Here is a 12,202-nt window from a genome sequence, read left to right on the forward strand (position 1 = left end):
GGGAGTTCAGCTCCAACTCACCTTAAATTCCTCCTCTAATCCATTGTTGCTGGTCCCTGGAATTTTGTTGTAAATTTTCTGCAGATGTGTTTCTAGAGAGGTCACCTCTAGTTCTGTATCTCCATAGAGATAATGCTCCAGAAGGGCTTGGTATATGAAAACATACTGCATCTGAAATGCCATGATGCCCAAGTTGCCAGTTATACACAACATGTCTCTGTGGTGCCAGATGACTGCCTCCCACCCCCAAATCACTCAAGTCCACTTCTTCTTTGACCCTAGCAGGTATAAAATTATTCACTCGTTTTCTGGTTCAGTGAGGCAGGACTTCAAATGCACGAAACCCTGGGTTGAGGGGTGTGTGCTTAACTTGGGAGGGAGGGTCCTACTCTGGCAGCCTCCTAGAGTGCAAGACTGGAGGGAAGGACAAACCCAACTCCTGCTCATTCTGACAGCACAGACTGAACAGTCTGAAGGGCTGTCAGAGCCTGGTGACATACGAAACCTGGGCCAGCCTCCCTCCCAGTGCTGTGCCCTTTGAACCCCATGTACCAACCACCGAGCTGATCCTACTGCTGCTCCTGGACATGGCTAAGCTGAGTCACAATTCTGTGGGCACTGGTTCTCTCAGCTGCCTGCATGCATGCTTGTAGGACCTGTTCCTCATCCACAGAGTCTAGTGCATATGACACATGCCTTTCCGACTCCCCCGTGCTCCATGTCTCCTTTAAGACATAGTTTATAAGGGGTCCTTCATCACATTGCATGATGATCATTTACAATAACCCAGGAGGTTGAGTAATCCATGATGCTAGTAGGTGTTTGGTCCTGGAATGCCCTCTGCCCACCTTACCCACAAATCACTCACGTCTGTTTGCACCATCTGGCAGCGCTGGGCCCGGATCCGGCTCACAAAGCCATAGACGTCCACTTTCCGCTCTGTATGCATCATGTCCAGCATGGCATCAATGACAACAAAGGTACCTGTACGCCCTACACCCGCACTGCAGCCAGAGAGCAGGGATGTTACTAGGATGGCCAGCATGCCTTGTGGAAGCATACAGGGAGGGGGTAGCAGAGGCCAGGACTCTTTCTTCAGGCCAGTACATTCTAATTCTGAATGGGGAATAGCTGGAAGACTGATGGAGCCAACAACCCCACTATACCTTTGGTTATCGGGACCAGGGAATCCTGATACTTAGAAAGGTGTGAAAGCACCAAGCACACAAAACACACTCAATCTAGCTTTCTGGCTTCATAGCAGTGGTCTCCCCACCCCCAGTCTTGGAGAACTGCCCTTCCCTCTTTCCTCGTGCATGGTCTATCCCAGCACCAAAACTTGAGTCTGGCTGCTGCCCCAGGACCCTAACAGCTTATCTGCTCTGTGTCAGCCTCCTCTCATCAGCCAGGGCCCCTGTGTTTTCCTTTGCTCTGACCACGGGCACAGAATATGGTATAAGCGGGAAGCCAAGGGTCAGCCACACTGACCTGCAGTGGACCACGATGGCCCCTGCATACTGAGGGTTACAGGCTTTCACCTTCTTGAGAAACTTGAGCATGCCGATAGGGGTGAAAGGCACCCCAAAGTCTGGCCAGCTGGTAAAGTGGAACTGAGTGATGAGGCGCTGTGGCTTCCTGTTGGTCACGTCGCCCACCTGTGGAGTGAGGAGATCCTGTGTGTGGGCCCTGATAACCTGGGGCAGGGCAGTGCCAGGGGTAGGGAAGCTTAAAAGCCAGGGCCAGCTGTGGTTGTCAGTGACAATGGGAAAGTGAGAGTCTATCCAAAGAATAGTTAACTATGGAGAAAGGATCTCTTCCCAGGAACCCCATGGGGTAAGGCAGGGCTCTCACAATTATTCTCAGCTGACAGATGTGAAACGTGAAACTCAGAGAAGTGACCCTGTCAAGGTCTCAGAACTAATTAACAGCAATGTCAGAACTAAAATGCAGGTCTCCTGACTCTTGGTAAGCCCTCTTTTCACAGCACTACTGTGCCCCTTAGCTAAAGGCAAACTTTGCTCAAGCTTCCAGGGTCACTCAAGGAGGACCAAAAGCAGGGGCCACCACATCCCTGATGTCAAGATCCTTCGGAGTAAGAGAAGGTGAGTAGCCAGAAGATTATACCACATCTGAGAGACACTTGGTTCATAACTACAATGATGAAATACTATCTCAATAACACGTTTTTCTCCCGGTCATGAAAATGCTCCTCCCTTGGCTTTGACAGAATTCCCTAAGAGCCCAGATGTCTGGTTTCAGAGCCCAAACAGACCTCACACTCAGTGATTCCTGACCTGAGTAAGAGAGGGGTAACCCAGTCTGTTCGACCTTCCTAGTAGTTAGCAGAGAAAGGAGGCAGGAGACAGTACCTGCTGAATGCAGAACTTCCGCACTGTGTAGTCCACCAGGACAGTCACATCCTCCACTGACACACGAATATTCCCGTAGGTCCAACAGCCTTGGTCTGGCCAGTACTGGGCACACTTACACTGGAAAGGAACAGACATGCATCCCCTGATGACCTCAGACCTCCCGCCCCCAGCAGACATGTAGAACCTGAAGGAAAGGACCACAAAAGCCCAGGCAGAAGTCCCCAGAGAAGGCCTCTTCTCTCACCTTGGTCCCCGCAGACTTATTTTACTGTTCTTTTTTCAAGTTTCTCAGCTTCCATCCTGTTCAGCAGTATCTCTTGACCTTTACATAGCCCCAGCCCTATACTCCTTCTTTCCCACTCCTGTTCCCTTAGTTCAGGTCAAAATGGGCATTACTTTACTATAAAATATGCCCTTCCACAATACCCAGGTTATGATCTAGGGACAGGCCTGTCTGTTCCCCTGGAACTAGCAACCTGCTGAGGGGCTTACCAAGGCGGGATGATGCCTTCTCTGGGACCCGAACAGCTCCTGAGAGTAAGAGGTCAGGTAGGAGGAAATGAACCTATAGCACAGCCCTAGTGCTATCCCTTCTAAGCACTGCAGAACTGCTGATCAACATATCCAACACCCCACGGTGGGCATCAAGGGAACTTAAGGGCCATTTGGAAAAAAGACTGTCATGAATGGGGGTTCCTCTCTGGAGCTTGATCCAGAGCTCAAGACTGGTTCTGGCCGTGACACAGTGATAGGGCTGGCCAGGCACAAACTCGGTGGCCAGAGCACGAAAGAAAAGAAAAGGACCAGTCAGAAAGCTGCTTGCACAAAGATCAGGCCAGGGCCTCAGATTCCCCCTTGCATCCCACAGGGTCTCAGTTTATACAGCTCCCTCTGCTGACTCCGAGGAGGTACAGGAAACCACGAGAATGAGGGATTGGAGAGGCCCAGGGAAAAAAGCTCCTCTGTAGCTTTTCCTTGGCAAATGGCCCAAGTCTTTCTTCTAGGTTGTTTTGAAACCACAGTGAGTTGCCTGACTATCAGGCATGGGGAAGGTGCCCTCGGCGCACCCCTGAGGTTCATCTGAGACCTCCAGGCCCAAAGAAAGTCTAGGAAGCGCACTGGTCTGGGTTCTGTCTGGATGACTGGCACAGAAGCCACAAAGGAAGCACAAAAGAGGGACACCCCAGGCTCAAACAGGAGTTCCTCTGCTGGTCATGCCTATCTAATTTCTTCACTCACCTCCTTTCTCTCCTTCAGGTTGGTCACCATGACAATGGTGGCTGTGTTTTGTTCCCAGATCATCCTCCAAAAATCATTCACTGTTTCTTCTTTTGGTCCTAAAGTAGTCAATAGCAAAGATGTGACACACCAAGGGGAAGAAATCTGCTGGGAAATTGGGAACATTCATTCCTGACTTTTGGAAGCCTATGTCCACATGTTCTCAGCTAAATATCCAATCCATCTATTCATCCACCCTGTATGTGTCAGGCACTTTACCAGGAAATGAAGGGGGCTGGGAGGCTGTCAAAATGTAAAGAGAACACAAATAATGTCTCTCAAGGATATTATAGATGAGGATTAGAAATCATAACTGCTCACTAAATACCTATGTTTTTGGTCAGCCAATGAGCTAAGTGCTTTATATCTCATTTACTCCTTCCTATCATGCTCTAAGGTAGGTGTTGTTAGCCACAGAAATGCTACGTGGCTTGCTCAGGCTAGAATTTAAAATTTACTGCCATACAGTCTTTTCCAAAATGCTGCTGGGAGATTTCTAAACAAAATGAGAGTGCAAACAAAGAGAAAGAAATGGGATCTAATAGGATAGAGGCTAATGGAATTCCCTGGGTGTTGGTGAAGGAAAGGCTCAAGATGACAGAGGATAGAGGGCAACCAATCCAGAATGGAACTGAAGAAATAAGGTTCTAGAAGAATCGTAAGATTAAAAAAATTTTAAAAATTAAGCCTCATGTTTCTGAAGGTACTGAGAGGAAATAAATATTTCTAGTGGAGAGTCTGGGGGGAAAAACTCAGTGCTAGGTATATAAAAAACTAAGTAAACAGGATAAAGAAGGTAAGTATTCATTTGGAAAAAAGGAAAGCCAAAAACTGTATAAAACATCATGTAATACTTCAGTTGTATATAATATTAGTATAATAATAATAATAACAACAGTATAAGAAATATTATCTTAGCTCTAAATTGTGATTTAACTCTACTGGGAAAATGGGGGAAAGGGACATGTGTATGCATGTATGACTGAGTATAAGACAGTCTGTAAGATGATTAAATAAATTATCATCTGTCATAAGAAGTCATCAAGAGATAAAAATGGTTGCATTGGGTAAAAAAGTGAAGAGGAAATGGGGGAGAACTTTGTTTTTATATGCTTTGTAATACCCTTCTGACTTTCTTAAACTTTGTATTCCCTTTGGTAAGAATAAAAAAAAATAGTAATAAGAAAAACAAATAATGACAGGGTGGACATATGCCAACAAGATGAACAGAGGTAGAGTTGTTCTACTATCTAGCAAGGTCAGGAAAAATCTCTTGGAGATGGTGACATTTAAGCCATATGCTGGGGTAGATGAGGCGGAAAGGAATTTAGAAAGGGGATATAGGGAGAAGAAATGCTCCACGCAGAAGTGCTGGGGACAGCAGCAAGAAAAAACACGAGATGTCCAGGGACTGTAAGGAGTTCAATGAGGTTATAGTATAGGGCACATGGAGTGGTAGAAGATGGAGGGGGAAAAACAGGTAACAGAATCTAAAGGGGTAGAGGCCAGGCTAAGGAAGGCTTGTTGTATAAATAATAGAAATTTGTTGTAGGATATCCACAAGTCCTTGTTAACAAGAACTTTGCATCAGTAAAGGCCATCCTGGTGGAAGAAATGCAAGGAGCAAGGTTGGGACCTAGGGGTCAATTAGTAGGTTACTACAACAGAGCTGGAAAAAAAGATGGGGATAAGGCAGTTTCAGAGAAGACGGATTTTGGAGAAAGAAATAAGAAAACCACTCATATTCAGAGCAAAGAACAGGCAGGAAATCTGGATGATCCCAAATCTGGTTTGGTTGATTAGATGAACAGCCTTCCATTCATGGTGATAGCTAGAGAATACAGGAAAAAAGCAGTTGTGGGGGCTGAAGAAGACTGATTTTGTTTTGTTTTGTTTTGAAGTAATCTCTACACCCAACATGGGGCTCAAACCTACAACCCCAAGACCAACAGTCTCATGTTCTACTGACTGATCCAGCCAATGCCCTAAGGCATATTTTAGTTTTTGATGTTGAAGAGTCTGTGGAGGTATCCAGGTGGTGAGTTAGAAAAGTTGTTTGAAGAGGTGCCTGGCTCACTCAGTCAGTTAAGCATTTGCCTTTGGCTCAGGTCATGATCTCAGGTCCTGGGATTGAGTCCCACATCGGGCACCCTGTTCAGTGGGGAATCTGCTTCTCTCTCCCCCTCTGCCCCAATCCCCTTCTTGTGCTCCTCTCAAATAAATAAAATTTAAAAAAAGAAAAAAAGGAAGGAAGGAAGGAAAAATAGCTCAGAAATTCAAGAGAGTCAGCAGCCAGACAAACAGAGGTGGGTATTAGATGAGGTCTCTCAAAGAGAATACAGAGGAGAAGAAGAAAAGAAGGGGTCAAAAAGAGAATGTTGGAGATCTTTAGCATTATTCAAGTTCAGAAAGCAAACGCCTGGGATGAAGACTAAGGACGAGCAGATGGAGAAGCAGAACTAAGAAATGGTGCCATGAAAGACAAGAGTGGAGTTTCAAGGAAATAGTCATCCACAGATTTGGGGAGAAACTGTATTTTAGAGGCAGAAGGAAGAATAAAAGCCAGAGAAGAAATATTTAGAAAACTGAGAAAAACCAACACTGAATGTCAGGAAATAACAGAATTTCAAGGAGCATGAAGTACTGTGGAGAGGCTCAAGAGGAAGGGGGGTGTGAGAAAAGATCTATCAGAAAATCATAGGTGACTTTACTTCAACAAATATTTTAGCATCAACAAGGTCCCATGGCAAATAAAGAGAGGAAGAGATTGCACATTGGCTACTCGTGCTAGAATGATCACTGAGCAGGTGGCAGCTAAGCTGGGCTTCAGAGGGTAGACCTGACTTAAGGTCAGAGGGTAAGAAAAGCAGGGCCTGGTTAGGCAATGGCCAGGCCCCAGTGGAAGACTGTAAGGGCAAGAGGGAGCTAAGGTTTTTCTTAGCCACCTTATTTTACTTCTGTCTCTGTTTTATCTCTACCATGGTTCTCGTCCCAATAGAACTTTCTGCAATGATGAAAATGTTCCATATCTGCACTAATATGGTGGTCTCTAGCCACATGTAGCTATTAAGCCTTAAAATGTGACTAGTATGATTGAGAAACCAAATTATAAATTTTATCTAATTTTAGTTAATTAAAAATTCTAATTTTAAATAGCCCCAGTTGGCTAGTGGTTATTGTATTGAAGAGCACACCACAGTCACTTAACCAGAACTTCTGTTAATTTTGGTGTAAACTGTCCTCTACCAACTAAGGGCCCCAAAAAGACATGGATCATCTCCTGTTTTATTCCTGTACATATCCCTATCAACTAGGCCAGTGCCTGGCACATAACAGATGGCCAATAATTTACATTTGCTGAATGGCTAAATAAATGGGCTCTGCTGGACCATAATAACATCAATTATTTTGCAGTGCAGCAAACAACATGATATTTTTACTAGGATCCCAAAATGGAGGACACTTACTAAAACTTGAGGCTATGGAAATGTGTGCAGAGCACATCTAACCTAATGGCACTAAGTCCCTGCTCTGAGAGTTCCCAGACCACTTTTCTGTAAATAACAGAGGAGCTGAGGCCCAACAACAGGGGGAGGAGATGAGCCAGCCTGGACCCTGTGAGGTGGCCAACCCTCTGGGGAGACTGAATCCAAATTCAAACTCTTGAGAAGCCTGGCTTGCACCTAAGGTTCCCATCAGGCCCTAAGACAGAGGACCTCATTAGAGAGAGAGAGAGTGTGTGTGTGTGTGCGCGCGCGTGTGTAACCTTCTCCAGTCTTTTTTATGCACATACACAAAAGAACTTCTTTAACAGGATCCCTGGATACTGTCATCAAGATGAAGGCCCTTAGTTATAAATGTGCAAGGCAGATTTTATTTCTTTCAGATGATAGTAATTACAGAAAAATTACAGCATTCTGATTAATCTATTTAGCATCTGCACCAAAAAAAAAAAAAAAAAGAAAGAAAGAAAGAAAAGAAAACCACTAATGAACTAATGGTTGAGCCCGAAAGTAGAAAATGATCATTACTTTACCTTGTGCAGCAATGAATTTGTTCTTTTCTTGGTAGCCCTGAGGGTAGGGTGGGGGAGAGGTGAGGGATAAAAAGAAAATGAGAACCAAAAATGGATAGGAATGAACTTTCACCTCCCAGTTAACAAAGCCTCCCTTGTGAAAAGGTCCAGGCAATTAACAAGATTTCCATTCTAGAAATTTCGGAAGGATTAGCTTTGGATACCAGGAATCAAAGATTACAAAGATCACATGGTCTAGGTATTCTTCTCAAAGTGAATTATTAATGAACACTGGTGTAAGAACATCCAAATACCAACACCTAGGCTAGACACTGTTCCTGATACCTTCTTCGCAGCTGAGAGTCTAGGTGTCAGTGCTAACCCTCCAAGGCAGAAGCACGTGTGGTGGTTCCATGGATGAAGCTGGGCCCACATCAGGAAGGAAAAGGGGTTCTTTTCTTTTCTTTTAAGGAGTTATTTACTTGATAATCCTTTACCCAAGTCCAAAAACCTTTGGGGAAGAGCCTTTGGGTATGTGGAATAGTTCCTAGTGTTAGACAACTGGCTTCCCCGTTACAGGTAGTAGAAGACAAGAAGCAAAGGGGCCTGGTAATGTCACTGAATGGATACGGAGCCTTGGAAAAACTAACTACTGGCAGTATCTTTCTTTTCCAGTTTTTACTGTTTTAGTGATACAACTTTTCAACATTTTTAAATATAGTGTTCACTTGAAAAGTCCTAGGTAAGTGAAAAATCCTCTGACTGAAGAATTATAAATAACCTGTTAAAGACAGCCATAAGATGGGCAATGAGGGAGGAGGCAGCTTCACAAATGGGACACCATGTCACACCAAGATGATGGCGTGAAATATAAGTCTGCAAGGCAGTGGCAGAATACAGGAAGGGGCCTGAGTGTGAGAAGCCATGTCCTATTGTAGTTCAAAAGAGAGAAAGACAGGGCTGCTTGCTAGCACAGAAGGAGAAAGCAGCTTTAGACCCCAAGTGATGGACATATTTAAAGCCAGTAATAAGAAGCTTGTTAAAATTTTTCTGGAGAAGGGGAATTTAAGTTTCTACAAGTATTTTTAATCATTAGAAGACGGAAACTGAGAAAGGCTTAATTTGTTAATAGCTAAACTTGTCATTAAAACTGAGAAGCTCGGGGCGTCTGGGTGGCTCAGTGGGTTAAAGCCTCTGCCTTCAGCTCAGGTCATGATCCCAGGGTCCTGGGATCGAGCCCCTCATCGGGCTCTCTGCTCAGCGGGGAGCCTGCTTCCCCCTCTCTCTCTCTGCCTCCTTGTGGTCTCTCAAATAAATAAAATCTTAAAAAAAAAAAAAAAGAAAGAAAGAAAGAAACAAATAACTGAGAAGCTCTTGGGAATGTGTTAAGCCAAGTCATATCCCTGCTCCACAAGAAGGCACTAATTTCTCACAGGAGCATGTGGGCCATGAGCAGCTTAACAGCCCTGCTGGCAGACCCAGCCCCAAAGTGCTTCTGTCCCATCCAACACTGTGCCATATGTCCCTATGAATGCATGCTGACATTGTGATATGGCAGCACTGCTTAACCAATAAGGTATAGCTAGAATGAGGCAAATCTACTGCTCTTCCTTGTGTTATGATCAAGGAAAAGATAAAATGTGGCTCCCTGATTCCTGAGATGTCTTTGGATTTTCAAAATCAAATCATTGGCTAGCTCTAGGTGGTAGCTACATTCGTATCTGTTAAAAATAAAAACATTCCTGAAGATCCTACTCTTACAACATCTAGAGTGAGGAAATTAGTCCCTCTTAAGACTCCAGGTTGGAAACCCACTTGCCAACTGTGCCACTATCTGTTTCATCATCTCCTGTAACTAATGCCAGGTTTGCTTTTGAACCTTTGTGGTCTCCAACCCATAGGTCTCATTCCACCCCCCTTCCTGCTGCTACCACGCCACAGTGCTGAGTACCACTTCTCTTCAAGATTCCCATTTGATCTTAGTTCTCTGTGCAAGAAAGGCTTGGTAAGGTGTTGCCAAGGGTAGAAATGGGGATTAACTATAAATGGACAATAAGGTTCTTACTGGTGTGAACAAAACGTTTTTAAAAGTAAGATGTGCGGCACCTGGGTGGTTCAGTCAGTTAAGCATCTAACTTTGGATCAGGTCATGGTCTTAAGAGTTTTGAGATGGAGCCCCTGTGGCAGGCTCTGTGCTCAGCAGGTGGTCTACTCTCCCCTCTCCCTCTGCCCCTACCCCCACTTATGCTCCCTCCCTCCCTCTCAAATAAATAAAACCTTAACAAAAAAAAAAAAAAAAAAAAAAAAAAAAGGAAGAGACACAAGTATCTTTGAGATTATGAAAATATTCTAAAGTGGACCAGCAATGCTTGTATGTATCTGTGAATACACTAAAAACCAAAGAGTTGTAAATTTTAAATGGGTGAAAATTATGGTATGTGAATTACACCTCAGTGAAGTTGTTTTGTAACCTGCCTATGTCACTTAGCATAAATCTTTAAAGTTATAACATGTATCAGAATTTTTGCTCTTTATTGACACTGAATAATACTCTACTGTATGCATATACAATATTTCACTTCTCCATTCATCCACTGAAGGGCACTTGGGTTGATTCCACCTTTTGGGTATTGTGATTAATGCTACTATGAACACGGTGTGCAAATTCTATGGGTATCCTCTTCAAACACCCGACTTCAGTAGTCAGGCTTGCTCTTGTTAGCTTGTGCTCACTTGTGCTCTCTTTTTCAAACTTTCTTTACTGGCTCCTCACACAGCCTATGGAACATACTCAAGTCTCTTGGACCATTTCTGTAAACATTGCTAAATCACCATTAAAAAAATCTCCCAGTTTTAGCTCTTCCCTCAGGCCTTGGTTCAGAGTAGACATAACTAACCAAAGTTACCTAGTGTCAGATATTCTTGTCCTGTTCTTCTCCCTTACTTTTACTCAAGATGGTAAGATCTGCTTTTGTTCTTACTTATCTGAATAAGCTCAAAAAGGATTCACTGACGCTTACAGAAAAGTACACCTTTAGATTTCTATGGGAAATCTTCTGGAATGACAACAGGGTAAACATAAGAATACATATGAAACTATCTGATCTTTAAAAAAATATTTTTGGTCTTGGACACCTGGGTGGCTGAGTGGGTTAAGCATCTGGCTTCAGCACAGGTCATGATCCCGGGGTCCTAAGATTGAGTCCTGCATTGGGCTCCTTGTTCAGCAGGGAGCCTGCTCCTCCCTCTCCCTCTGCCTGCTGCTCCTCTGCTTATGCTCTCCTTCTCTGTCAAATAAATAAAATCTTAAATAAAAAAACAAACATTTTTTTTTGGGTCTCTTAAAAAATTTAGACTCCTCAGGAAAAACCTGAAATGACAAATATTCCTTCTAATGTGAAGCTGGAAAGGAGCCAGCAGATGGTAGCCAATGGTCATTCAAGGTAATAATGAGGAAAACCCTGAGTTCCTTACATTGATGAATGAAGCATTGATGTAATCAGAATCTGGAACTCCTTCAACTGGTGTCAGATGGACTCTAGAGTGATCATCTAGGAAAAAAAAAATTTAATGTTTCAGTTAATGATACAACCAGGCCAGCTGAGACATCTGTGCCTATGTGCCTTAAGATATCACTGAAACACTGTTTATAAGAGCAATAATTTGGACACATCTCAGCCATCATTCAGGGACTAGTTAAATAAATTAAGATGTACCCACAACAAGGAACGATAAGGAGTTAATAAAAAGGAAAATGAATATTTCTGTTTCTTGACAGACGAACTGCCAATATACACTGTTAAAAGAAAAAAGTCAAAGCAATGTAATCAGAATACTAATTGCTTTTTAAAAATATACGTAATATGCATATACTCATATATGAATTAGAAGACATGAGTCTCTATAAATGTCTCAGAGAGTGGTCTCTAATATATTATGTACCCAAAAATACACCAGAAATTTTTTTAAAGGATAAATTTTTCTTGAGAAGGCAATTAAAAAAACAAAGCAAAATTCAAACATTTTGCTGTCACATCCCACTGGATTATGCATATCCCATTCTGCAGACCACTGGCTTAGACAAATATATAAGGTTATAAATCAACTAATTAGCAATGACTAACCCTGGGAAGGCATTATGAAGAGAACTCTGTATTAGGATTTCTTTGCCATAAGCACTACAAAAAACCGTAACAACCATGCACATCCTATCTGGTCCCAGTGAAACTGCTCCTCTTGATCTAGAAACTTTAGGCCTGACACAAAAAACCTGGTCAAGCTCTCTCGCTGAACTTTATAAGCACCTGGGTCACTCTGGGGGACCATAAAGGCTCTTCCCGCCCAAAGACTCGACCATACTTATTACCAACCCTCCTATGATCAATCATAAGATTCTTCCCATCCTCAAAAAAATCTGGCTAGAGATGTAGTTTAAGATTATATGCCAGAGGGCGCCTGGGTGGCTCAGTGGGTTAAGCTGCTGCCTTCGGCTCAGGTCATGATCTCAGGGTCCTGGGATCGAGTCCCGCATCGGGCT

At 43.4% G+C, this 12,202-nt stretch overlaps 1 protein-coding gene across 4 annotated transcripts in view; it reads right to left on the reverse strand.

Moving 5' to 3' along the window:
* Positions 1-12,202, reverse strand: part of PTPRA (protein tyrosine phosphatase receptor type A) — a 143,196-nt gene that overhangs the window by 18,797 nt on the left and 112,197 nt on the right. For all 4 annotated transcript variants that reach the window (XM_082744553.1, XM_082744552.1, XM_082744555.1 and 1 more), the window contains 7 exons: positions 11,140-11,216; positions 7,687-7,723; positions 3,612-3,709; positions 2,370-2,489; positions 1,489-1,655; positions 869-1,004; positions 22-171 (listed from right to left, as the gene is read on the reverse strand). In XM_082744553.1, coding sequence (XP_082600679.1) covers positions 22-171; positions 869-1,004; positions 1,489-1,655; positions 2,370-2,489; positions 3,612-3,709; positions 7,687-7,723; positions 11,140-11,216 — 785 coding nt within the window. The remainder of the gene's footprint in view (positions 1-21; positions 172-868; positions 1,005-1,488; positions 1,656-2,369; positions 2,490-3,611; positions 3,710-7,686; positions 7,724-11,139; positions 11,217-12,202) is intronic.

This window comes from Mustela nivalis (assembly GCF_964662115.1).
Source record: "Mustela nivalis genome assembly, chromosome: 8".
Lineage (NCBI taxonomy): Eukaryota > Metazoa > Chordata > Mammalia > Carnivora > Mustelidae > Mustela > Mustela nivalis.